Source organism: Acinonyx jubatus, chromosome E1 (assembly GCF_027475565.1).
Source record: "Acinonyx jubatus isolate Ajub_Pintada_27869175 chromosome E1, VMU_Ajub_asm_v1.0, whole genome shotgun sequence".
Classification (NCBI taxonomy): domain Eukaryota; kingdom Metazoa; phylum Chordata; class Mammalia; order Carnivora; family Felidae; genus Acinonyx; species Acinonyx jubatus.
Genome location: NC_069397.1, coordinates 45065518 through 45093011, shown reverse-complemented (window position 1 = coordinate 45093011; position 27494 = coordinate 45065518). Strand labels below are relative to the sequence as shown.

The following is a 27494-nucleotide window of genomic DNA, read 5'->3' as shown; positions in this document are numbered from 1 at the left end:
AACTTTTCCTTTATCCATCACCACCTTTCATTTTTGGAAATTATATTGAATATATTAGTTCATATCCCACCTGGAAATCCATTCATACTGTAATCCTTGTATTTTTTTTTCCTCAAACCAACTGTGCCAAGGAATGATACTGTGTAATGCTATCTAGATATGGGTTATCTAGATATGGACATTTTCTGGAGACTTTTGAGAGAATGGCTTTCCATTAATTCCTAATAGCAAATCATACCTCCTTCGTCAGCATCTCAGCAACAGGGGCCAGTCTTCCTGAAAAAAATACCAGGAGACCATTCGTATGTCCCTAGCACACCATTAGAAAAGGATCAGGCTCAGATAAATTCTCCTGCATCTTGCCTGGCAACAAGCCATTCAAAACCTCAAAAGCAGCCCCAAAGTCAAGATCAGAAACCAGGACTATCAGCGTTGGTAAGATCGAAGCTGCCGCCATCACCCTGAGTGGTAGGCATTTTTAGCCAATGCTTCAAAGAGGGGACTAACACCTGTGACAACCACTCTCACCAGTGTCCAGACAGGGAAGCTTTCCAAGGGAAGGAGTTTGAATCTACAGTCCTCTTCTGCCCTCCTGGGGCTAAAAGGTAAAAGCGTTAGGAGCCGGATCCCTACCCTTCCAAAGCAAAGGGAAACAGAATGGATACGTAGCATAGGTGAATGGAAAAAGACTATTTCTTCCCTCTTTTCTGTACATTCTAATCCTCTAAGGGCCTACAACATTTAGATATATACTATCCATATTCCCTGCAAAAAGTAAAGAAAGCCCACAATCATATTCTCTATAAAATCCTAAGACATAAAACACATGAAACCAGAGCTGTCTGGCATAGTGCAGCTGCAACTTGGCTTCCCCGCACCAACTTAAAAGTCCTCAATTCCACACATAGTACACAAACAGTGAAATGCAATGGCTCCTGAAAACAGCTCCATAAGAAGAGAATGCACAGTTTTCGAAATCTTGATACCAACACTCTGCTGTTCAGGCTTTGAAAGGCCATTCCTACCTGACCACCTTAAATATTTGTGGTTTCGATCTGGCAGCTTCTCTGAAACTAAACACATACACTTTCTCAGTGTAAGTCTGCTCACTGTAACTACATACCACTTTGGGAACAGGAATTCAGGAGAGCGTAACCACATAATTAGGCTCCAACACAATTGAGCTTTTGATTTTGTATCTACTTCTGAAAACTCTCTGTCAGTCTGAGTTTGGCAATCCTTCCAAAACCCAGTCAAGTCAGAAGTGTGAAAAGCAGCAACAATCAAGTGACAATTCAACTTCTCTGCTACTGGCAGGACACAGGATGAGCCGCTGGGGACAGAAATCAGAAGACTTTCCTCCCTCCAGGCCTGAAACAGCCCTAGAACACACACCGCAGTAGCAGGGCTCTGGCTCCGCAGACCACAGTGTTTCCACCAGGCAACCTCTGACAACCTTGCAGGCTTGCTAACATATCTTTTTAAGGGAGAACAGCAGCCACATATCTGGACTTGTGCTAACAATGTTTGGAGGCACTAATGTCCTCTGGTGGAACTAATCTAATAGGAAGAGCTTATTCTCATGGGTTTGCTCTTCACATTTCCAAATGCTCAAAGCAAAGGCAAAAGTGGGGTATCAATGAGAGAGACTGGAATAGCAGGAAACATATTGAAAAGCACACTCAGGCACATATGCGCCACATGCGTGCACACACAGGGTCCCAATTATCCCACTACCAGAGTTCTGTATGCTTTTCAAAAGTTATTCCTTAAGCGGCATCTGGGTGGCTCAGTCTGTTAGCATCCAACTCTTGATTTCAGCTCATGTCATGATCTCATGGTTGTGAGATCAAGCCCCACACTGGGCTCAGCATTGATAGTGTGGAGCCTGCTTGGGATGCTCTGTCTCTCTCTCAAAATAAAGTTTATTTAAAAGTTCTTCCTTAAGGAGCATCTGGCTGGCTCAGTCAGAACATGCGATTCTTGATGTTGGGGTTGTGAGTTCAAGCCCCATGTTGAGTTTAAAAAAAATACGTTTTTCCTTAAATACCTTTAGAAATTAAGTGAAGTCCTATTTTTCTCCACTGAAAACTTCTATCTTGGTTTCCTACAAAAAACTAAATACTAACAATGGAGGAAAGGACAAAAGGGTTTCATAACATTACTTTCACTTCCCTAACAAGGTAAGATACTGAATATAGACTGAAAAACTCCCTCTTTCTATGTCCTCAAATGATCTGAAATCTTTCACAACTGACAGACTTGATGCAGCTTCCCATGACCCTGACACATTATAAAGAAACTTCCAAGTCACTAACCTGGCCCTGATGTGGACAAAGCCAGGGGCCAGGGCCACTCTACTGGGCTGGAAATAGCACCACATCACAGGAGAATCTTGATCCTCTTTTAACTCATTTTTTATTTTTATTTTTTGAGAGAGAGAGAGAGATAAGAAGAGAGGGGCAGAGGGAAGAGAGAGAGAGAAGAGGAGAGGGCAGAGGGAGGACAGAGAGAGGAGAGGGGCAGAGGGAGAGAGAGAGAATCTTAAACAGGCTCCACACTTAGCATGGAGCCTGACATGGGGCTCAATCCCATAACCCTGGGATCATGACCTGAGTGGAAATCAAGAGTCGGACACTCAACCGACTGAGCCACCCAGACGCCTCCTGATCTCCTTCTGATGCTATCAGGTGGCACAGTGTCAGGGTATCTGGAAGTCATAACTGAGTAGGGCTGGAGTCCTGACTTCCTCCCCTAGCAAAATGGTGGACCCCACAGGAGCAGAATAATAGCAGAAGAGTAAAAACAGTAAAAGCAGTTGAAATGGCTTCCATTCCTAAGACCAAAAATAAAGTTTAATTGGTAAGCCAAGCCAAAAGTAAAAATTGCCCTTTTATGCCAAATCAACCCCATCATCTAGCCAGGGAGCCCACAGGGATCACTCCAGGGAAACAGCTTCCATAAGCTCGATGCTTTCTGAGAACCGCAGCACACGTGAACACAACCACTGATCAGAAGGCAGACTTACCGCCTTTCCCCGTTGTGCTCAAACTTGATTCTGACGTCACTCTGTCAAAGGAATGATAGACAGGTTAGCGGGTTCTCTGGCATGTGTTATCCTGCCATTCCCAGGTAAGCTTCAGGTAGTCCTTTAGCAACCTTAGGCAAACATCCCTGATGGCTCCCGTTAAGCGTCTCTACCTCATACGCATTCCTTTCCAGTGACTTGTAGCCTTTGAGTTCTAACTTCAGGGGCAACAAAGCTCTTAGGACAAGACCTCTAAGTGGCTGCCCAGCTCAGCTGCTATGCTGACATGTCATTTCTAAGTTCCTACACTCTATTTCTACAACTGGCTCTGGAGTTTCTCCTACCATATCACCTCCTGGCCAGGACACCTTTCCTTCTTGGCTGATATGACTGAAGAGAAAGAGAAATCTTGGGATGGATACTTCCTAGCTATAAGTCCACAAGCAAGTTACTTATGCTCTATGAATCTTAGTTTTCCATGTGTACAGTGAGGCTAAACATAGCTGATTTGAAGAGCTACGAGAACTAAACAACATAATATACACAAGATACCTCATACATAGTAGACATGCGGTTGCTGCTGTTACAACGGATTTCCATGACCCTTTCAAGACTACCCCTGGTGGCATAAAGCAGGACCCTGGACAAGTTACCTTAGAAGTGTCTCCAGATTTGTCTTAGCTGATTATCATGGGTAGCCTATGGGTACCCTATGGACCTATCTTGTTTCTGTACTACCAGTGACAAGCAAAGGAAATGGTATCTAATATTTGTGCCTAATATTTATTAAATGGATTGAGCGAGAACAGAATTGAGTGTAAACGTCAGAAATAGGAGGAAGTAGAAGCATTAGAATGTTAAGAAACAAATCAAGGAGGAAGAAATACTGTAAAGAGCAAGCGAGTTTAAAATGGCAGGAAAAGGGAAGAGATATTACAGAAGAAAAGAACACATATAGTGAAAAAATAAAACTAAGCCTGTCAGGATACCAACAAATAACAGAGATGGAGGAAAGGAAGAGTGGACAGTGAGTGAAAAGTATACTGAGAAAGAGAAATTAATAGGCTGTGGCTTGGAAGAAAGAAGAAAGTTTCAGAGTATCTTTAGATGAGAAACACAGAGCAGACAGAGAAGTCGACAGAAACAGGACAGAATGCAAAAGGTGGGGTGGGTACATAAAGAACTTCTTTTTTCCAAGAGATGAGAAAGCTAGAATTCTCTTATAGTCCACTGAACTGGACGAGTGGTTCTAATTTACATCCTAAAAATGACTGAGGATAGGGCACCTGGGTGGCTCAGTTGGTTAAGCCTCTGACTCCTGGTTTTGGTTCAGGTCATCATCTTGCAGTTTGAGACTGAGCCCCGCGTCAGACTCTGCACTGACAGTGTGGAGCCTGCTTGGGATTCTCTCTCCCCTGCTCTCTGCCCCTCCCCCACTCATGTCTTTTTCTTGTCCTCAAACTTTTTTTTTTTTTTTTTTTTAAGGCTGAGGTGGTTCAGTCAGATGAATATCTGACTTTGGCTCAGGTCACGATCTTGTATCCGTGGGTTCAAGCCCCACCTCTGGTTCTGTGCTGACAGCTCAGACAGAGCCTGGAGCCTGCTTCGGATTCAGTGTCTCCCTTCTCTCTGCCCACCCCCGCCCCCAAACACTGCTTGCACTCTGTCTCTCTCTTTCAAAAAATAAAATAAAACATTAAAAAAATTAAAAGAAAAAAAAGGCTGAGGACCTCAAAGAGCTTTTGTTTGCATAGATTGTATCCACTGATATTTGCCACATTAGAAATTAAAACAAAATTTATATTTATTTTGTTCATTTTAAAACAATTTAAAAAATATTACATGCTAACATAAACACAGTTATAAAAAAGAATTATATTTTTAGAGTTTAGTGACAGAATACAAATCTCCTTAATGCATGGCTTAATAGGAGACAGCTGGATTCTCATGTCAACTTCTGCTTTTAATCTGTTGTGATAATACGTATCATGCAGCCGCTGGAAAACTCTACTGTACATTCTTAAGAGAATGAGGGTAAAAAGGGCAAGTAACATTTTAGTATTAATATGAAAATAGTTTTGACCTCACGGACCCCCTGAAAAGTTCTTGGGAACTTCCCAGGGATCCCTAGACCACAGCTTGAGAATCATTGAATCAAAATATAATAATGCCATCCTCTATCCCATTATTTTAAAGACAAGGTGGAATTGGGGCTCAAAGAGCTTCATGTCCCTGAAAAGTTCATATACTAAACAGTGGATGGCAAAGCTCCCGCTCTGCTGACCTGCAATGTGACAACTCTTCAAAACACAGCTCTGATCTTGCCCTCTCACTCTTTAATGTAACATGTAGACCACTTCATCCATTAATAGCATATGACAATAGCTAACATTTACTGAACACTTACTATGTATTAAGCCTTGTTCTAAGCCTGTTACATGTATCAATTAAGCAAATCCTCACAACAAATACTATTATTGTCCCTATTTTACAGGAGAAACTGAGTGACAATAAAGTTAAATAAGTTCCTTCAAGGTCACCATGCTTTAAAGAAAAGGCCAGGATTCAAACCCTGGAAGCCCAGCTCTTAACCATCATGCTTTGCCACAACTTAAGTGTCACACAGGCAAAGGAGGTTTATTTTGGGGCGCCTGGGTGGCTCAGTTGGTTAAGCGTCCGGCTTCGGCTCAGGTCATGATCTCACAGTTCGTGAGTTCGAGCCCCGCATCCGGCTCTGTGCCGACAGCCCAGAGCCTGGAGCCTGCTTCGGATTCTGTTTCTCTCTCTCTCTCTGCTCCTCCCCTGCTATCGCTCTGTCTCTCTCTCTTTCTCAAACATAAATAAACATTAAAAAATAAAAATAAAAAAGGAGGTTTATTTTACTCACAGACGCAGAGTTTCAATGGGACCTTACTTCTTGGAACTCATGGAGGAGATGGGAGTAATAATGAAGTCAGAACCAGGACACTGAGGTGCCAATCACGCAGCAAGATATGGGGCCTGGGGAGCCAGTAGGGGATGCTTTGGCTGAGGTTGTGAGTAGATGGGGATGGAGGAAGTAGAATGGAAAAGCACCGTGCCCCATCTGGTCTGCACTCCAGGTGAGTGTGAGCGTGTGTGTGTGTGTGTGTGTGTGTGCGCACATGCAGGCATGTGCAAGCAGAAAGGTGGGGCAGTGCTGCAGAGAAAGTTACTGTGTGGATTTGAGGTTTACACAGGTGACAGCAGTTGTCTGTCCTCTTTTTCTCCTTCCCTGGAATGCTGAGCAGTTAGCTTGGCAAGGGCCCTCCACAGCACAGTGCCCCGACATGCCACTGCACACGGACGTGCCACCTCCAGCTGCCTACACTCTCTGGTCCCACAGCTGGCTTGGGAGTACCCGAGTGCTCACCGAAGTCTGAAAACCTGTCTGCCCCCGCAGGGGGGCTACCAGAGCCTTTCACCTGCTGCTGCTCACAGTCCAGCACACCGTGGTGTAGCTTGCACTGTTAGTATTTTCTATTAACAGATTCTGTTTCTAGAACAGCTTTAGAGTTTCAGAAAAATTGAGCAAACAGATCCCACATACCTTTCCTCCCACCAAACAGTTTCATTTATTATTAACATCATACATTACTATAGTACATTTGTTTTTATTACAATTAATTAACCAATATTGATGTATTAACTAAAGCCCCTTAGGATTTATTTCTCTCTGTTGATTTAAAATAAAATTGTATTCTTTTGTTGCTTTTCATCTCATTTTTTATAGCAATAAAAAACATATAGCAATAGCTCTTATTCATAAACTGGGACATTATACTTCGATGTACTTACAAAGAAATCCCCTCTGTCCCTTTGTGGGACTGAAGGAATGAATTTATTTAATGACGACCATAATCCAAGCACTATTTCGTGTGAATTCAGTTAGAAAGGGAATTTAAACTTTTGCCTTAAACCACAAATCACTCCTACTCAAGACCAACCAAGCTTGTGATTAGTAAGCAGTGTAAACAAAGATGCTTAGGGCTCTGAATCCCTTCTTTGATGTGGTGACAGCCTTTCTAGGGCAGGATGCTGGCATGTACCACATGGTGTGTCCACATCTGCCAAGTTCCTAAATCCAAGTTCCCCCTGTCAGGCTGACCAGAATAAGCCATGGATAAGAAAAGTTCCGATAAAGATAAATATATTCAATTTCTCCTGCCAACCATTCTCCTTGCTTCTCTGAGACATTTCACACTGGTGGCCAAGTTCTCTTTCATGAGGTTCTCTCCTCCCCTGCCTTCTGTGACTCTATCCCAGCCCAGGGAACCTGCCACCACTCTAACCACTTCTGCTTCTTTGCTGGTGCCTCTTCCTCATGCCTTCTCCCACCCCTCCCCCCACACGTTGATGTTTGGACTTTTGGCCTCTGGATTTCTCCTGCTTTCCTCACATCCTCTCTTCAGTAAGAATAAAAAATGGGCAACTTGAGGGGCACCTGGGTGGCTCAGTTGGTTAAGTGTCCAACTCTTGATCTTGCGAGGCTCAGGTCATGATCTCATGATTTGTTGAGATCAAGCCCTGCTTCAAGCTCTGTGCCAACAACGTCGAGCCTGCTTGGGATTCTGTCTCCTGTCTCTCTGCCCCTCTCCTGCTCATGCTGGCACACACATGCTCCCTCCCTCCCCCACCCTCTCTCAAAATAAATAAATGAACTTAAAATTTTTTAATAATAAAAAAATAGGCAACTTGTAAATAGAAAATTTCCAAATCTCTATGACCAGCCCCAATCTCTCAAGCAAAACTTCCTCTGTCTGCCATGTATTTGAGGCAGATATGTTGTTCTTAAAAATGTGACAGCAGAGTCAAACCATCTGGCTTCAAACCCTGGCTCTACAACCTCCTAGCTCTATGACCTTGAATTTGACTAACCTATCTGTAACTCAGTTTCCTCATCTGTCAAGTGCGAATAGTAACGATATTTATCTCATGGAGTTATCAGAAGAATTAAATGAAATATTTAGGTAAAGACATGAGAATGGTACCTGGCACATAGTAAGTGCTCAATAAATGAAAACACAGGTCCCATTAGCCTTTAGCCAAAATTCTTGGGGTGAAAAGGGTTTCAGAATGCGTTTTTTAGCTTAGAGAGGAAGTATGGTACCTGTCATATATATTATGCGACGCCTCCCCCCAGGGAGGGTCTCTGGGGCAGCGCTTCCACGGCACAGGCAGAACATGAACAGGTATTTCCCCACGCACCTCTGTCCTGCTTAGCCTCTCTTGAAGTTAGTTTGGGACTTTATCACTAGTTCTGACCAAGAGCTGGGAACATAACTGAGTTCTACACTCTCTTCTTTGGTGGCCACATGTTCCAGGTCAGTGGGGCCACCCTCGATCAGGGTTCTGACTGTGAGGAACACTGTCCTTCCCTTCCCCACACTGGGCATATTGTGTTAAGTCACCTAAGACTTAGGGTTTTTCTGTTAACACAGTACAAGCTAGTTTTTGTAGTGAAATGTGTGAATACTCACAATAAGTGGAATAAAGAAAGACTATAAACAGCCCTACGTCCACTCAAACCAGGTCTTGCTGCCAAATGAGTCTGCCACAAATTTACCAAAAAAAAAAAAAAAAAAAAGTCTTTCAGTTTCCAGTACCCTTCGGATTTCAGAAATGCAGATAAAGGATTGTGGACCTGCAAAAACACACATACACACATGCATACAATCTGAATTTTTTTTTTTTTTACTATGATCTCAAACTCAACCTCACTACATGTATGTTTGCACCAACCATCCTCCTAAACTAGTCTCCTTTCTCATCAATGCCATTTCTAACATTGGTACCACTGCTCTCTTGGCTGAAGACAAACCTCTGAGTTCCACTTGATTCTTTCCTTCCTCTCCCCTCCAATTCTCCCTTCAAAGGCCTCTGGGACAGAACCCCACTTCCCATTCTCTCTGTCATCACTCTCACTGAGACCCTTTCCCCTTACTCCTGGATTCATAAAGCGGCCTCTGCACTTCTGAGCTCCCTCTGCCAACACAGTCTACATTCCTCTACGGTTTCAGTCATCTTAACCACCACTTTCACCACGTCCCTTCCTTGTTCAAAAAGTAATCAGTGACACCCCTGATCTATACAATAAAGTCTAAATCCTCAGCTGTCATTCAAAGTCCTCTGGAATTTAAGCTCACTCAGTTTACCTAGCCATCTCACACTGTCCTCAGCAGGACTGCTCTCTCCGGCCCACACAATGCCCACTCTATTTCCTGAAATAAGCCAGGTTCGTTCTTTGCCCTAAGCCTTTAGCCTTTCAGTTGCCTGACTTGGAGTGCCACCCTTCCTCCTGTCCACCTAGCTAAACATTCACACATTCCTTCACAGCCTAGTTAAGTGCTACCCCCTCCAGAAATGACTGTAACTCCTTCGGCTCAAGCTCACCTTACACTTTCGTGGCACTCACTATCTGTATCATATATTTAGGCATAGTTGCATCCTACCTCAGTTTCTTTTTTTTAATGTAGTTTTCATTTCCCAATAAGACTGTATGGCTCCCAGGGTACAGGGAACATAACACATTTCTTTGTATATCTAAGAGGCTTGACTACAGGCACATGTTGAACTGAAGGGAGAGGTGCCATCCCTGCTAAGAAAAGAAGTTCCAGCATAAAAATTCAGGTCTAGGCAAGTTCAAGTCGCCTGCCCACCACAGCCAATCTCAGGAAGATAGTGTAGGCCTCCTGGCTGAACTGCAGATTTGGGAACTCAGCAGGGACAATAGGAGTAATCAACAATGATGCCAAACTGAAGTAGAAATAACCTTCTCAAAGTCTAAACTCAACAACTGAACATGCAACCCAAGAAAGCTCCCAGGAATCCCTGTACAAATCTGGGTTTATTAAACAAATGTTTGTGAACTAACTGGATTTGACAAAGGTTTCAGCTAGCCATTGTTCAGAGTGCACTCTGATTCTGTAGCTCTCCTTTTCCCTGTATTTGCTATGTATCTTTAATGGCTCCCATATTTTTGGCACTAGAGTCCTTATTTTGCAAAGATAAAAAATGAAAAGAAAAAAAAAGGACAACAAAAATAATTTTGTGTGGGTCTGGAAAGTCCTAAGGGCAACGGAAGAGATGACTGTAAAGCAACCTTCTCTGCCCTAGTTCTTTCTATATGCCCAGTCCTTGCACTGTGTCTGGCATGCAGGAGCAGCTCAGTGAGCATCTGAATGAATCAATGATTGAATGGTATATTGCTTAGCTATTGCTGCCTAATAAACCACTGCTACACACACACGCACACACACACACGCACAAATATATATAAAATATAAATAAAGCAGCCTTCTTACAAAATAAAGTATCAGGCTTATATATTGCTTTATGTTTCATTTTCAAACTAGCCAGACAATCTTATCAACAACCTCTGAAAGAGAATGGAAGTCCTGAAGAGCCAGGTCTGTCACAGTAAAAGCAAAAGACAGTCTGCTCAATCACTGGCCATACTGGAGGAACAGCCCCAGAATTTTCCTCCTTTAGAACTGATAGCCAAGAGTCCTGTCCTGCTAGTGCCTGAAATGAGGAAAGCAACTTTTCCATTCTGAAGCACCCACTAGTGAACACCTGCAAAGTCAGACCCAGAGCCTGGATGCTATTCAAGCCTCTACTTACCAGTTATTGGTAAGACTTGAGAGAAACGGGAATTAAGGATTCTATTTCTTCCTCCCCTGGGATTTTAAGAAATTAGGCTAGCTTCAGAAATTTCCAAAGAACTATCTGATAGACAGGAATAACAATCCAATAAAGGTAGAAAACCTTAACCTTTTCAGTTCCATGACAGTATGCAGAATTCTGATTAGAGGCTTTCACTAGAACTCATACCTGCAGTGCCAGAACATAACAGAGTGATGTAATCACTACCACTTTACATCTGTACATCTGTTTTATGATGTACAAAATGCTTTACATTCTGCCTGTGACCTTACAACAACTTTAAGAGGTAGACACAACGGGTATTATTTCAGATGGAAAAACTGAGGTTTAGAAAGATGATTAGACTTATATACAGTAAAATTACTGTGACCAGGAGTCAGAAGATCTGGGTTTGCTTCCTGGCTCTACCAAATACCTTTGCGTAAGCACTCTGCAAACTTTTAAGCATCATACACATGCTTACAGTTGTTAGTGCTATCAACTGTTGTTGTTGAAAGCACTCGGTAAACCGTAAAATCCTAGGTTAATGGATTATTAACAACTCCAAGACTTCTAGGCCGGTACTCTTTTCAGTACACTAAGCTGTCAGCTTCACAGAGAAATTGCACCTATTGATAAAGCACTGTGAGCTGATGACTGCTAAAGGGGTGTTGCTCATCACCGCCTGCAAAACTGTCCGTAGGCCCCAACCACACACTGGGATGGGCCACACATCTAAGATTGTTCGGCCAGCTCTAACAAGGCTGTAGGCTTCCAGGGATCTAACGTACAAGAGGAAGAATGCAGAGAACCCAGATCCTACCTCCTAGCAAAGAGTTCATAGTTGAGCACCTCATTGCCCATGTTCGTCCAAAGCTGCTCAGAATGCTTAGTTGTTGCCAAACGCATTCTCTTTTTCAATTAGTTACCTAGCTTGCTCACTTAGGCAAGAGGATGCCTGAAGTCCTGCTAAGCAGAGATATTAAATTAGGTTTTCCAATTCTTCCAGGCCTCAGCTCCGCAGCAATTGTCAATCCATAGCTCCTCTGGCTTTCCTTTGCTGTGTTCAGCTTGAGCCCCGTAAGGCTCTGCTAATCTTAGCGCTGCCCTGTGGCCAGCACTGCGCTTCTCATGCTGCAGTAAGTGCCCTTTGCCTCTGTCAGCGCCATCCCCTGCCTGAAAAAGCAACCTTTCTAACCAAACACTTGGTTACTTTCAACTGGTACTCTGCAATTTGAATCTTTAGCCCTATTTGACATTTCCTAGCTCAATTTGGCATCTCTTAGCCATTTAAATTAGGTTTTGATCTTTCATTCTTCTCTGCTAAGTATGGACTTTCTGGCAGAGGAACTGGTAATGGAGAATACAGTTTAATCCTATCCCAAGCCTAAGCAAACAACAACAATAATAACAAATAGGGATTCAGTCTGTAAAGTCCTACGTTAACAGATTATTAACACTGGCAGACTCCTAGGCCAGGTTCTTTTCATTACACTAAGCTATAAACACATCTCCCTCCAAAGGTTTCCTCCATTTTCATCTCACCCCATCCTTCCTAGAAATATATTCACTGAGACTTTCTCCCCCTTTCGCCTTTTGGATTTTGCTGAAGAATACCTCCCCTGGTCAGAAGCTGAACATCTGCTACAATTCCCAGGAGAGGCCATTCTACAACCTTGACTTTATTAAGGGGGAAAAATGATCTTGACATTTTCATTGCCCTTCTGTCTGATATTAGCATACAACTTTGAGCTTCCATTTCTAAACAGTCATGTCAGTTCCACAGCTTCACTACCCCCCAGCCCCCATGCCTCTGGAATAGAATCTTAGATAGGATTCTCATGAATGAGCTTATCACAATGTATAGAAACACATGACCTGTGTGGAAGAATGAATGTACACTAATGAATTGCTAAACACCTCCAAGCATGCACTTAATTTCTTGCCCAGCAAACCAACAGTCTCTTATAGTATATAAAGTTGTACTGTCCAAGACAGTAGCCACTAGCCACATATGGCTATTTAAATTTAAATTAATTAAAATTAAATAAAATCTGGGGTGCCTGGGTGGCTAAGTCGGTTAAGCGTCCGACTTCGGCTCAGGTCATGATCTCACAGTTTGTGGGTTCGAGCCCCATGTCAGGCTCTGTGCTGACAGCTCAGAGCCTGGAGCCTGCTTTGGATTCTGTGTCTCCCTCTCTCTCTGCCCCTCCCCTGTTCATGCTCTGTCTCTTTCTCTCTCAAAAATAAATAAACATTAAAAAAAATTTTTTTTAATTAAATAAAACCTAAAATTGACTTCCTCAGTTGATCAATAGCTATGTGTGGCTAGTGGCTATCACATTGGACAGCACAGATACAGAACACTTCTATCATCACATGAAGTATACTGGACAGCACTGAGAGACACTGCTTATGAATAATACTATTCTGCAAATTGGTGGCTAAAAGCACAGAATACAGGTTATAAGTAACCAGTGCTCCCTACAAATCCACTAAAATGACTTGTCTGGGAAATGAACTCCACACTCTTCCAGCACTTGGATCAGATTTGAAAGCACATTTTAGCTTTAATGAGTAATGTGGTTCCTTCCCCCAAATTTCTTTTTCTTACAGCCCCTGCACATGAGCTTGTTGTTACTGTGGGGCTGTTCAGAAGGGCTGAGCTCCTACTGCTGCTGTGTTTTTTCTTTAAAAACAAAAAAACTGAGGTTAATAATGTGTATCCTCCATGCAACAGAAAAAGTATGATGATATTCAAGTAAATTGTGGGTCCTTAGAGCCACTACCTCTTGTTAAGGTTACTTCTTAACCAGCAGTCAATCCTTTTCACAGCCTTCTCCCTTCATAACCACTAACTTTATTCCAATAACACAGCAGCAGGCACAGTAAAGATCAGGACTTTTCTTATATTAGTTTTTAGGCTCTAAGCAGAGGATCTCTAGGGGCACCTGGGTGGCTTAGTCGGTTGAGTGTCCGACTTCAGCTCAGGTCATGATCTCACGGTTCCTGGTTTGAGCCCCAAAACAGGCTCTGCACTGACAGCTCAGAGCCTGGAGCCTACTTTGGATTCTGTGTCTCCCCCTCTCTCTCTCTGCCCCTCCCCTGCTTGTGTGCACTCATGCACTCTCTCCCCAGAATAAATAAATAAACATAAAAAAAAAAGAAGAAGGAAAAAAAGAAGGATCTCTAAAAGGTAACTCCCTTCAAGGAATGATCAGAGGCCATGCCACCCTCCTCTTCCCGGCCTGGTCCATTTGGGCCTTCCAACTCAAGAAAGCTTCCCCTTTTCACCTAACTGATATCCACACTATCAGCCCCATTTGGAGAAAGATCAGCTGACTGGAGCAGCACACTCCACATAGGAAGACAGGAAGGAAAGTGAGGTCATTAGGCTCAAGCCTGGGGGAGGGGACTCACTTCTGGTAAAATGCTCCTTCCAAAAGCAGCTTTGAATAGCAAAGAGTTACCACAAGGCAGAATCCACACAATTAGACAGAATAATGTATGAAAATAGTAAAAGAATGGGCCCTATTCCCCCAGTTCTGTAAGGTAGCCATAAAAACAAACCAGCCTTCTAAGCTAATCCTTCTGTTATATCATGAAACAAAAGGATGCAGGGTCCCCAGTTTTCCTAAAGGCAGGAAATACTCTGGGAGACTATATCTAGCAAGACCTTAGACAGAAAAAGTTCTAGGGCCTTACTTTTTCTCTAGGAACCAAGGATTCTTCTGAAGAATTGGTAAACGAGGTGCAAATGAGGAAAGAGAAGGAAGGTTAGCTGATAAGGAAGTGAACCACAAAGGAGAATGGCATGTACAAATTTTCACCAAATACACTAAATATGCCATATGATATAGCACTAGATAATCCACTAGGGAGGAAAGCTCCCCATCATTCACTCCTCTCTGAAGGCCAAAGTACCCAGGAAACAGGGAGTTTGTAAATGACACTAGAGATGGGAAAAAGATTCTCAACAGTGCACAGGTTTAACTGTTAATAAAAATAGTAACTATTTTCCTAAAGAAGCACACAACTCTCAGTAGAGTAGACACTCTCAACTACCTAAGTTACTATAAGGGGAAACAAGTGTAAACAAAAATAATAAAATCACTCATTGTCACCTTTAGAATATATTATGTGACATCTTATTAAGTAAATTTCCCTTCCTGATTATATTTTACATATGCTAAAACTAAAATTAACTAATTTTTCCTGAGTATACACTGTAAGGTAGCTAAAAAACCTCCTGAGAGATTATGAATCTGGATTAAACATCTGCCAATAATCAGTAAAGGAAGAGTTACACGAATACTGTCCCCATAATACATGAAGGAGTTATTCTTATTCTCCACAGATACAACACTATACACAAGGTCAGATGCACAAGGCTTTGGGGATCCAGATCAGGACCCACACCTGGCTGGTATATACCACTCACCATTTACTAAACTCTGAAAGAAAGGGGCCAAAAGCATTCTAACCTGGTATTAGAGTATCCTTGGCGTCTCAAATATTGCCCATTTGAAAACCCCTTCCCAGCAACTGTAGGTGGGTCTGCCATGGCCACACACACCTGCCTATTTGGGTGACCCGTGTCTTTGCTCTTCATGGTCTCATATCCAGGCACCCGGTGACGTCGGCTCATCTGGAGGGCCACCAGATCCTTCATGATTGAGTTCAATGCCTCCTGTTCGTCTGCAATGAAAGAGAGCACATGGGCTAAGATACTTTAAAATGGACCACAGGTAAGTGCTGAATCACCAAATTGTACACCTGAAAGTAGTATTACACTGTATGGTAACTAATTGGAATTTAAATAAAAACTTAAGAATAAAATACAGACCAGCAAATTAGTACTAAAAATTGTAAGTTCTGCCCAGGTAAAACGACAGATCCTATAACTATAATCACATGCATTTGATGTCTCTGAAAGGTAGATAACTGAGGTCAGACTCTGGCAATTTGAATTTTAATGGATTCTTAACATATCTCCAATCAGATTTCTGGCAGCAATATTTACCAATTCACTGGCGGCAAGGGAGTTGCTCAGACAGGGCAATTCTTCCAGTGCCAGAGAAACTCAATCAGGAAAAACAAATGAAAAGATGGAGTGAACAACAACCAGCACAGTGTAGTAGGGTACTGAGTGAAAAGATGAATTCATGGAGAGCTGATTATGGGACAGAGTCACACACAGACTTATTCTTAAAGCATCCCAGGTAGAAAAGCACATTAAAAAAAATTTTTTTTAAGTTTATTTATTTTGAGAGAGAGAGAGAGAGAGAGCAGGAGAGGGGAGAGGGGGGAGAGAGAATCCTAAATAGGCTCTGCACTGTTTGCACAGAGCCAGATGTGGGGCTCAAACTCATGAACCATGAGATCTTGACCTGAGCTGAAACTAAGAGTCTGACTGAGGCACCCAGTTGCCCCTAGAAGAACACACTTTATTTATTTATGTATTTATGTATTTGTGTATTTATTTATTTATTTATTATTATTTTAAGATTTATTTATTTTGGCGGGGGGGAGGGGAGGATGCATGAGCAAGCAGGGGAGGGCAGAAAGAGGAGACACAGAATCCGAAGCAGGCTCCAGGCTCTGAGCTGTCAGCACAGAGCCTGATGTGGCTCTTGAACTCACAAACCATGAGATCAAAACCTGAGCTGAAGTCTCAGATGCTTAACCTACTGAGCCACCCAGGTGCCCCTAGAAAAGCACATTTTAAAAGGTACCAAACAAGGACCTCAAGGTAGCTGCTTTGAACAGAAGTTGTTTTACATGCCTAGCCTTTGAGCACCCCCCCTCCCAACTCTTTACAAGTTTATAGGCCTTCTGCTTCCCACAGGGAAGTGAAAAGGCAGTTCTATTGTTTTTCTTCCCTAACTGACCAAGCAATGCATTGTCTCTGCCTTACTGGCATTACTTTTAATCCCCTTTTCTTGAAATAGCAGAGTACTGGAATTCTCATGCATTGAAGACAAGTGGCCAAAACCCAGAACACAAACCAGCCCAATTCCATGTTTTGCAAAATTCTCCCAGGTCTTTCAAGACATCCTTGTCTACTCAAATAGCATTTGGGAGTTGAAAATAAATCTGTTGATCTGGAAAGGAACATGACAGATGAGTTGTTACACTTGTTTTGGTGACGACTGAGTCACTTGAGGACCAGAAGCATAGCTTAAAAGAAGCAAGTACAAAAGACTCCACCCATAGAGCACCTATCTTTTGCCTTTCATCATCATGCCTTGGAAATATTCTAATACCTTGTGGAAAGGAAAGAACAGCCTGAAGTATAAGAAGTAAATCTGTGCTATTTGCCTCTCTTCTTTCTAGATCAAATCTGCTCAGGTACCCTACATGCCCTCTGACAAGGTGCAGGAAAGGAAGGAGAAAGGTGCCCATTGTGGAGGTTTCTGACTGCTCATAAAAGTAAAATTAGACTTAAAAATGTGCAGGAAAAACATGAGTAGAGTAGCTTCCTATCTAATTCCATTTCAAAATATATACCAAAGTATGTTTGAGAGGTGATGTAGAACCAAAAGGATAAATAAATGGGATAATGAGTAAAAAGAAAGTGGGTACCTACAAAAAGACATTTGTCAAAATTAAAACACATACATCCCATCAATTATTTTATATTTCCTAGTGATTTTCCTATAGGCTCCTTAAAGAAAGAGACTTGCATATTTTGTTTTTTTAACTTCCCAACAAAAGTTTAAAAATTAGAGCATAACATCTAAGCTAGGAAGATTGGCTTATATATACAATATACATAAGCTTATATATTATGTATATTTAATATGTGTATACGATGTTTGGACCAACTGTAACAGTAAATTGGGATCACTATAAGGAGGATCATGACTAGATATGTGTTTTCTGAGGCACATCCAGTGAGTGATATTCCTAACAGCAGAATACATGGAGTTTTCATTATCAAGATAACCACTCTGAGAACTGGTAATTTCTGTTGTTGTCTAAACTCAGATACTGAACTGAGATGGATGTGAGTACACACAGAGACGCATGCTTTTTAAGTCAAATCCACAACAAGCAGGACTACAGAAAGCGTTTCTAATTCTGTGTAAGATGATGCTATTATAAGAGCTGGTTTATCAGGTTGACAAATTCTGTTTCCAGGAAGCTAACCAGTTCCTGGCATTACTTCATGGATAAACTTGTTTGGTAGTTCCAGCGCTGAGAACACATTTGAGGAATGGTTTGGCACTATCTCCTGAAACCCGGGATAACTGACACAAATGACACAGGGTAATAGAATCTGATTTTGTGTCAAAGTCGAAAACATGGCTAGAGGCAGACAGGTTCTTAAACTGATACTTCAAACTGAGGATGTGGATAAAGACAGGAAGTAAATCAAGTGGCTCTTTTAGGCATTTCTTCCTGGATTGAGATTTTAACTTAATTATTAACCCTCCAGTATGGTATTTCTTAAAAATAAAAACAATCAAACAAAAATTTTAAAAACAAATAGCAGCTTTCTTAGCGTTCAGCAGTCATTTATATGTAGTCAGAAAGACCTGGATTTAAGGAGGCTTTGAACAAATCACTATTCTCCCTAAACCTCAATTTCCTCATCTATAAAATGGAGATAAATAAATATATCATATCACAGAGCTGCTGTGAGAGTTAAAAGAAAAACGAACTTACAAATTATTCCCTCGTGGTACCTAACACTTAGTAATGCTAAAAAAATGTTGGCTATTATTTTCAATGGAGAAAGGTCAATGGGAAAAGACTGGACACTACTTAATCTATCCTAATGTTTAATTTTATTCCTGAACTTTTATTAGTCATTACCAATAACCATTTACTGAGTACTAATATGTGTTATACATTAGATAGTTTTGAAAGATACTTCAAGCTGTTCAAACTCTAGGAGTAAATGAATGACACCGAAATACAAGGTTACACAAGTAAAGCAATTGATTTAGACAATATACAAACTAGAGCACATAAATACATCCGTGTAAAAAAATTCTTTACAGCGTGATTAGCAAGAGGTTTCATAGATGATTTTATATAACTATTAATAGAATAAGGATTCTTTCAGAAAAGCAAGCTTTTCCAGCTATGTAGGAGAGATTAGAAAAATAAACTTAAGAAAGGACCTAAAAGCAAGTGAGGGGCTGAGGGGAAGAAAACTGGGTCAGGGATTGAAGCTCAATGAATATTAATCCTTAGTGAGTAGAGTACGAAGAAGGTATGCTGGCAAAGATTTTAAGAGGTCTGGAAAAATACAAGAGTGACACCACAGCAAGTCAGGACCAAAGAAAGACAGTAGCAGGCACAGACCAGGCAGGTCCAATACAGTGATGGAGGCAGAAACAAAATTTTAAAGGGAATCAAGAAGTTGGAGATTAAAAGGAAGTTGGAAGTAGTGGAAATCAACAATTCATTTGTGAACTTTACACATGAACAACTTGAGGCTGGGGTAATAGTGTGCTATCACCTTGAAAAGATTTCCTGAGGATGGAGGTGGTTTGACACACTTAAAAGCTACCAGGAAGAAGCACAGAGGAAGAAGTTAATTCTAGAGATTAAGAGGTTATGACTATGGAGGCAAGTATTCATAGCAAATAAAAAGAAGGGATCTATGAAACTAGGATTAGAGTTCAGACTTGAAAAGTGGAAGCTCTTAAGCAGTCTTAAGTGGACGGCTATCCATAATTATCCAGCAGCATGTACTTCTTCTCTGGATACCCCGACCTATGGTATGGGGGCTGCCAGGCAGCATATTCCTCTTTCCTTAGCTCCAGCAGGAAGTCAATCTTCCAGAATGAACTATTACTTCTTTCTAAAAGCAGGGTCTTGGGGCGTCTGGGTGGCTCAGTCGGTTAAGCATCCGACTTTTGATTTCGACTCAGGTCATGATGTCACAGTTTGTGAGTTTGAGCCCATCAGGCTCTGTGCTGACAGTGTAAAGTCTGTTTGGGGTTCTCTCTCTCTCTCTCTCTCTCTCTCTCTCTCTCTCTCTCATTCTCTCCCCCCGCCCCCCGCCAGTCCCCTGCTTGCACGCTCTCTCACTCTCAAAATAAATAAACATTATTTTAAAATAAAACATAAAATAAATAAATAGAAGCAGGGTCTTGGGCACCTGGGTGGCTCAGTTAGTTGAGCATCTGACTCTTGATTTCGGTTCAGGTCATGATCCCACAGTTCATGGGATGAAGCTCCGCATCGGGCTCTGCGCTGACAGTGCAGAGATTGCTTGGGATTCTCTCATTCAAAATAAATACATAAACATTTAAGTAAATAAAATAAAAGCAGGGTCTTAAGGCACTCCTGTTTATGAATCCCCTTGGCTAAAACCCCAGAAAAGTTTCCAGTAGCACCATGTCCTTCAGTAAACATTGTTGTCCTGTGTAACATCTGTTTACTATGTCAGACACCTCTTTCCATATATACAAATCCCTACAGTAATGTTTTAATTGTTGTGTTCACTTAACTAACAATGTTATTTCTTCATGTGGCCAACTCTTTACCCAGTTCTCCCAGATCATCTGTGTATACTGCTCACCCAGGAGATGCTGTCTTCAGAATGTCTTTGTCAGATTTTACTATCTTACTCTTCGTGACATTTCTCACACTCCCACTGCCTCCACCTTGTCAATACCTGGGCAAACATCATTTTATAGAAGTATAAGCAAAAAGGTCTGAGCCTCAATTCATAAGAAACTTTTTTCCTTCATGGATATGGTTGAACCTTTGCTAGATCTCAAAGTCAAATCCTGGTGTTTATTTTTCTGTTTCTGGGATATCCCATAACAGCCCTTCAAAAATAACTAATGGGGGGGGGGGCACATGGGTGGCTCAATTGGTTTTGTCCAACTCTCGATTTCAGCTCAGGTTTTGATCTCAGGGTCGTGAGTTCAAGCCCTGTGTTGGGCTCCACACTGGACACGGAGCCCACTTTAAAAAACAAATTTTTTTTAAAGTAACTTTAAAAATACATATTACAAAGTAAGCCATTGCTTCCTCATAAGAATCAACATATCACCACTATATTTTATTTTAATGTTTAATGAAATTAACCCAAAGGTCTGGAGACTATAGGATTATGTATGTTTATCCCAAAACTACAGAATTGATGTCTCCTTCCTATGAATCTTTACACAGTTTTGACAAAGTACCTACAACAACTCCTTGCACTTATTTGTTTACATGTTTCTGGTTCACCTTACCTAACTGTAACTTCTTAAGGACAGGATAAATGCAGATACAGGGCCTAATACTGCACCTGACACATAAGAGACATTCAAATGGGCAAAGAATAAAGGAATAGCTTACGTAGACAGGACCAAGAAAACGGTTTCTTATCTTTTATGTATTCCCCTAAGTAACACTCAGTTGGATAGATATTTACTTTTTATAAATGCCTAAAATTCAGTTTTAAAGTCCAACTGTCATTTAAAAAATATCAGAAACCTAGTCAACACATGGCCAGCTTGACTCATTAAATTGTGACCCAAATTTCAATCAAAACAGTTGTTGACCAGAGTCTATATAGAGACTGGTCTAACGGGGAGCTCCCAGTTAGCTTTGGAAGGAGCCTCGGAAGGTTGTTGGAACTTTAGAGATGCAAGGTGTCTGTAAATCACAATGATTCTGACTTCTAACCAAGCTATCAAACCAGAACCACACCATCCTTAATCCTGTACTCAGTTTACTATAGTTTCCTGTAACATTTCCAAATTGTTACATGTTTTTCAAAAACACTTCCCACTAAGTTTCAGAATGCACATACAAAAAGTCCAAATAAACACCCGTGAATTAGTCTCAAGTGTTACTAACAGCATTTGCCACATAATTACTAAAACTGGGATAGGAGCACCTGGGTGGCTCAGTTCGATGAGTGTCCAACTCTTGATTTCGGCTCAGGTCATGATCTCACAGTTTCTGAGTTTGAGCCCTACATTGGGCTCTGTGCTGACAGTGCAGAGCCTGCCTGGGATTCTCTCTCTCTCTGCCCCTCCCCTGCTCTTGCTCTCTCTCTCTCTCAAAATAAATAAATAAGTACAGTAAACTTAAAAAAAATAAATAATAAATAAAACTGGGAGAGAATTCTAGCGTGACCAACAAAAATGACCAGTTAATCTGAATTTTTTTAATAGCCATAGTATCAAAGCCAAAAAAAAAATTTTAAAAAGGTGAATTATTTCCATATTTCCTATTATTTACAGGGATAAGTGTAGTTCCCACTAAAAATTTACTGAGGCTAACAGCCAATATAAAATTTAACCTGTTTTTATTACCAACCCAAGTTGCCAAACAAGCTTGAGTGTGGGGCTTTGAACAGCTCAGGGAAACATGACTGTTAACCAAAGAACCTACAGGGCAGGGAGTCAAATTAGTTTTGATCCTTTCCTCACTGGGCTGAAGTTTAACAAGTATAATGAATATACTAATAATTCTGTACGTCTCTCTTATCAACCTCTTGTTGATCTCAATTTATTTAGAACTACAGCAACTAAAGGAAACTAACCTGGGAATTTGAATTTTCATCGCATACATCACCAAAGTGGAAACCAGTATTTAAGAAACAGACTCTGTGAGTGTGTGTGTGTGCGCGTGCATGTACACATATCCTTGCTGAACCTTATATAAAGTAAATTAAAGTTCTAGGTAGGTTCTGGAAGATTCAGTACTAGCTCTAATTGCATATCAAGGTCATCCACAAAAAACAGAGAATAGTATGAGAGGAAACTGCTGAAGAAAGGTAGGCAGTGGTTCTTAAACCAACTTGCCTAATATACTGCAGCCACCATGCAAGTTACTTCCCCTCTCAATGCCTCAGTTTCTTTACGTAAAACTGACATGCAGACAAATGATAGGGCCCTTTTTTTTCTCTGGGGTTCTGGCCCCTACCTATACAGTTCCTTTCCTCCCCATCACTGTCCCTCTATATACTCATACACTTAAAGTATATTTTTTAAACGTCTTGAAATGTGAAAACAGGGTGACATCTATTTTCATGTTAGATACTAAAATGTAATCAACACATCTGTGCACTCTTACTGATTTAGCAGTCCAGAAAGTGGGGAATGGGAGTCAGCCCACCCTCAAGTAATACACACTCCCTTTTGGGACTTAAGACTGCCCTCACAAGACAAAGAGGAAAGACTATCACAAACCAATTCAAGGATTGAGTTCGATCATCAAATTCCAAAACACAAGATAAATGTTGAAGGGGAGGACAAGAAGAATTATGTGCCCCATTTATAGTAATAAATGTCTGATAAGTATTTGTTGAATTCTAGATTTAAATCACAGGCCTTACTGGGTTCCTTTTCTGCTTACTGTCACAGGAGACTTACCCCAGAAGAGCAAGCACTTTCGAAGCAAAGCATGGGAAGGAAGCAGTAAACCCAGCAAATGAACAAACCAAACCCATCCATTTCTGTACACGGGCAGCATGGAACAGAACAAGGCAATTCATTCAAAGCCATAGTGTAGAGACGGGCAGCAAAACAATATCTGCCCAATGTGACACAGCATACACTTAACCTTCTACAAAAATGACTTGACCTTGCTATAAGGCAAAGCAAATATTAGCATTCCCTCTTCACGTGGGCACTTCACAGATGCAATGAATGCCTTTGCAAAGGATCCTTTCACTGAAATTTACTCCTTGATTTTTTAGGACAATACCAAACACTTTGCAAAACTTGTGATTGTGGACAACAGTATCACAGTAACTGATCCAACAAAAGCAGCAAAGAACATCTAAAATGTTACTTGCTTCATAACCTAGTCCAATAATCATTTGCTAAATTACCAAAAAGGACATGAAAATGTCAAATGCCGCGTGTGGAAGTCATTAAAAGCGATTCTTAGATTACATCTTCACAAAAGAAATCGCAAGTATTGGTAAAAAAAAAAAAAATGCCTGAACAGATTCTTTTACATAGCGAATGCTCCTTTAAAAAGTTACATAATTTCAGGGATGCCGCTAACTAAACATAATAAATGTAAAACACTGCAACCGTATTTTTCAAAAAGTAGGACTCACTGGCAGTCCCCGACCAATTCCTAACCTGCGGCAATCTGCATGCGTCTCGCATTTCTCAACCGCGCTGCTGATAACAGAGATTGTCGTTTTAATCACCTCCCAGCCTATCTCCCCGCACGCCCTCCCCCCTGAGCTGGGGCGCGCACAGGGCTGGAGAGCAAGCCCCGGGAACTCTCGCTGGCCGGCCTGTGTGAGCAAAGGGAAGGAAATGACACAGGCAGGAAAAAAAAGCAAATCAAGGAAAAGACACAACAGCAGCTGGGCCTGCACCAGCCTCCAGCCCGGGCCCCACACTGAGCTCCCGCTCCCCCGCCCTCGGGCTCGCGGTCCGGCTCGCTCGGGCCGGAGCGGGCTGCCCCGCTGAGCACGGGCCCTCGATTCCGCCGCCTCCTCCTCGGGATGCGCCTGCCGCGCGGCCCGGAAGGAGGCTGCCCAGTGGGCTCCGCCGGCCCGGACCGCCCCGGCGGGCCAAGAAAAACCGAACCCCCGCCCGGGCTGCCGAGCCTCGAGCGGGGCGGGCGGACGCCGGCGGTCCGCAGCCCGGGCCGGGCGGGCTGTCCATGCCTGTCAGGCGGCGGCCCAGGGTCCTCCTCCCCTCAGCCCGGGGCGGGGCGACGCGAAGCAGCGCGGGCAGAGGCCGGGGCGGTGGCGACACTCACCCATGGTGGCGATGGCGGCGGCGGCGGCTCGGACCCGAGTGTCACCTCCGCAGCCGGAGCTGCATGCCGGGGGCCCGGGCGGCGGGGACGGCAGCGGGCCTGGCTCCGCGCGGGGGGCGCGGGCTGCGCTCGGGGCCCCCGCCGCCTCCCCAGGCTCCGGCTCCGGCTCCGCCCGCGGCCGGGCGCTGTGGCATGGGCAGGGTGGCCCGCTACATCCCCGGCGCTCCTCGGCTCGGCCCAGCCCGGCCTCGGCGGCGCCGCTCGGCCCGCCCGCCCGCCCGTCTCTCAGTCCCGCAGTCGCTCCGTCCGGCCACCGTTCTCCACCTCAGGAACGCTCCGAAAAACAAACCGCTGGTCGCGCAGCTCGCCCCCTTGTCTGTCACTCACTGCAGCGCCCGCCAATCCCAGGCAGTCGCTGGCCCTTCGTACCACCCCCGCTCACTTCGCTAGCCAATAAGAGGGAAGAAGTCGCTGCCCCAGTAGCCCCCCAACCCCACTCTCTCCCCAACACCCTAACTCTCAGCCGCCAGCTAATCATCAGCACCACACCATGAACCAATCCCGCCCACTCTCTCAGTATGCCAATGGGCGAAGCCAAGGCCGTTTCCGAAGGCTGTCTACCGCCTGCCAATCATCGAAACAGCACCCGGTTCCCTCTCTTCTAGCCAATCACGTAGAGGGCTCTGAGCACCCGCCTCTGCGCATCCTTGCCGTCTCAGCCTCCCTCTCTCCCCGGGAGGTGTTTGTTGCTCCAATCACAGCTCGCGCGTGAGGCTCCGCCCACATTCCCACCTCCCGTCAGTCACTGAAGGCTCGGCTGGCGCGCGGGCTGGCGGTGTTCCCCTCCGGCTACTTTGGGGCTGGAGTTTGGGAAAACGGCTGGAGGGGCCCTCGGCCTCCCGCCCTCTCAGCTCTCGGCAGTCCAGGCGGGCCCTGAGGCCAGCGTCCTGCCCCTCCCAGTGCCCACACCGGGCGCGTAATAAGCGGGGAGAGTTCTGGCTCTGAGCGCTTCCCGGCGCGTGGCCACCTTTGCTGCCCGACCCCCTGACAACTCCTGTGGTCCAGACGTTGCGCTTGCCCGGAGGCGGGGGCGGCCTCACCGGTGCCCGCCTTTTCCCGGGTCTCCTACCTCCGGGGCCACACCCTCCGAGGGGCTGGGATAGTACTGGAATGTGGGTCCTCGGGAGCCTGGGAGTTCCGCTGCTGGCCAGGGTAGAAAGCAGTAAGTGGCAAAGTCAGAGAGGTTCTTTCGGATAAGAGTTTTTTCTTTGGTTATGAAAGCAATACAAGCTCTTTGAATTAAAATTGAAAGAAAAAATTGCACCCCAGAGACAGTTTGATCTCTTTCCTACCAAGGTATACAACGTTTGACAAAAATGGCTTCATACTGTTTTGTAGTATGCTTGCATTTTATTAAAAGTGTTTTCCCGTGCCACTGAAATATTGTTCCAAAACAATTGTACTGGCTGCATGATATTTCAAAATAGAGAATGACCGTAATTAATTTCCCCAACCCCCATTGTTCAACATTTTCTACACCCACATCTTTAGATGCCAAGTCCATCACAATTAATATGCGCTCCCTTCCTCTAGTCCCTGTTCCAGTGGAATATAAATCAGACGCCAGAATAATCTTCCCCTGATGCCATTTTCAACCGTCAGCTAAGAACCTTTAGTGGTGGCTTTGCTTTGGGTGTCAAATCGTTCAAGAACTACCTTAGACTCCTCTCTTTACACTCCCTCCTCCCCACAATATTTAATCAGGCCCCTTGTCCAAGCTGTTTCTTTTTCTCCAGCGAGTTTTTAAGTCTGTCATCCTTCTTGATTAGATCCCTATTCAGTTTATTGTACTTCCTTAACTATAATAATCTCTTTCCTAGGGAGGGGAGAAAGAGCAAAGGGGAAAGAAAATTTATAATTATGTCATCTATTATATGCCAGGCACATCGTCTCATTTTATCTTTCCCATAACTCTGAGGTAAACAATACTATTGGCATTTAAATGATGAAAGTGAAGCTCAGAGAAGTTTAAGTACCATGTCTGGGTAGGAGAGCCAGAATTCATACCCAGTCTGTCTGCCACCCAGAGGTCATGTTCTTCTACTAAGCCAGGCCAGTGATTTTTCAACTGCTTTTTCATGATCACCTCTCAAGGAGAAAATTTTGAATTAATTAAATGCAATTTTTTTTAACGTTTATTTATTTTTGAGACAGAGACAGGAGTGTGAGCAGGGGAGGGGCAGAGAGAGAAGGAGACACAGAATCCAAAGCAGGCTCCAGGTTCCGAGCTGTCAGCACAGAGCCTGACACAGGGCTCCAACTCCCAAACCATGAGATCATGACCTGAGCCAAAGTCCAACACCCAACTGACTGAACCACCCAGGCAACCCTAATTAAATGTAAATTCTAATGGGAGAAATTAAATACTAAGGAATAAGATTTTGTCAAGTAGGGTTGAGATCTGAAGGCCACATACCACTGTATTATCTAAGGTTTTTCTCATCCCTTACGAATCATTTTTTACCTCACTGGAGTATCACCCTGTTGAGAATGTGTGTAATAAGCCAGTGCTAGAGGTCCCAATATACCGGTCTGAGGCTCATATCTGACCCTTAATTGTACTGACCTGTGAGATTAAAAAAAAAAAAAGACAACCATGCGAGTGGAAATCTGGTTAGTACTCTATTGCCTGTGTTGGAAGGTGTTTATTCAGCAGCTTCTCTTGGAAAGTCTAAAACACATCTCCAATTTCACAAGTTTCACACCAAACTCTTTATCCTTTCCCCCTCCCCTCTGTTTTCCCAATTGTGAAAATACAAACCTAGGAGGAGTCTTCCTTGGTTTTACTCTTTCCCTACCCCTACATCTAATCCTTCAGCAAGTTTCTCACCTATTGTTTCAAAATGTATCTGAATCCAATCCACTTCCCACCACTACAGCTTTGGTCCAAGCCGCCACCCTCTGTTGGATGACTGCCTTAGCCTCCTAACCCTTGGATGACTGCCTTAGCCTCCTAACCCATCACCTGTTTCCTCTGTGGCCACCCAAAAAATGATTCTCCACACAGCAGAGCAATACTTGTAAAATGTAATTCAGATCATGTCATTGCCCT

The 27494-nt window shown here is 43.2% G+C and overlaps 1 protein-coding gene across 2 annotated transcripts in view; it reads right to left on the bottom strand.

Moving 5' to 3' along the window:
• MAP3K3 (mitogen-activated protein kinase kinase kinase 3) overlaps positions 1–24721 on the bottom strand; it is a 61436-nt gene extending 36715 nt beyond the window's left edge. For both annotated transcript variants that reach the window (XR_008294300.1, XM_053212395.1), the window contains exons 1-3: positions 24383–24721; positions 15267–15388; positions 3029–3069 (exon numbers count right to left, since the gene is read on the bottom strand). Coding sequence is in view for 1 of the 2 variants with exons in the window: in XM_053212395.1 (XP_053068370.1) it covers positions 3029–3069; positions 15267–15388; positions 24383–24386 (167 nt within the window). In the remaining variant the exon portion in view is untranslated. The remainder of the gene's footprint in view (positions 1–3028; positions 3070–15266; positions 15389–24382) is intronic.
• Between the last annotated feature and the right edge of the window lie 2773 nt (positions 24722–27494).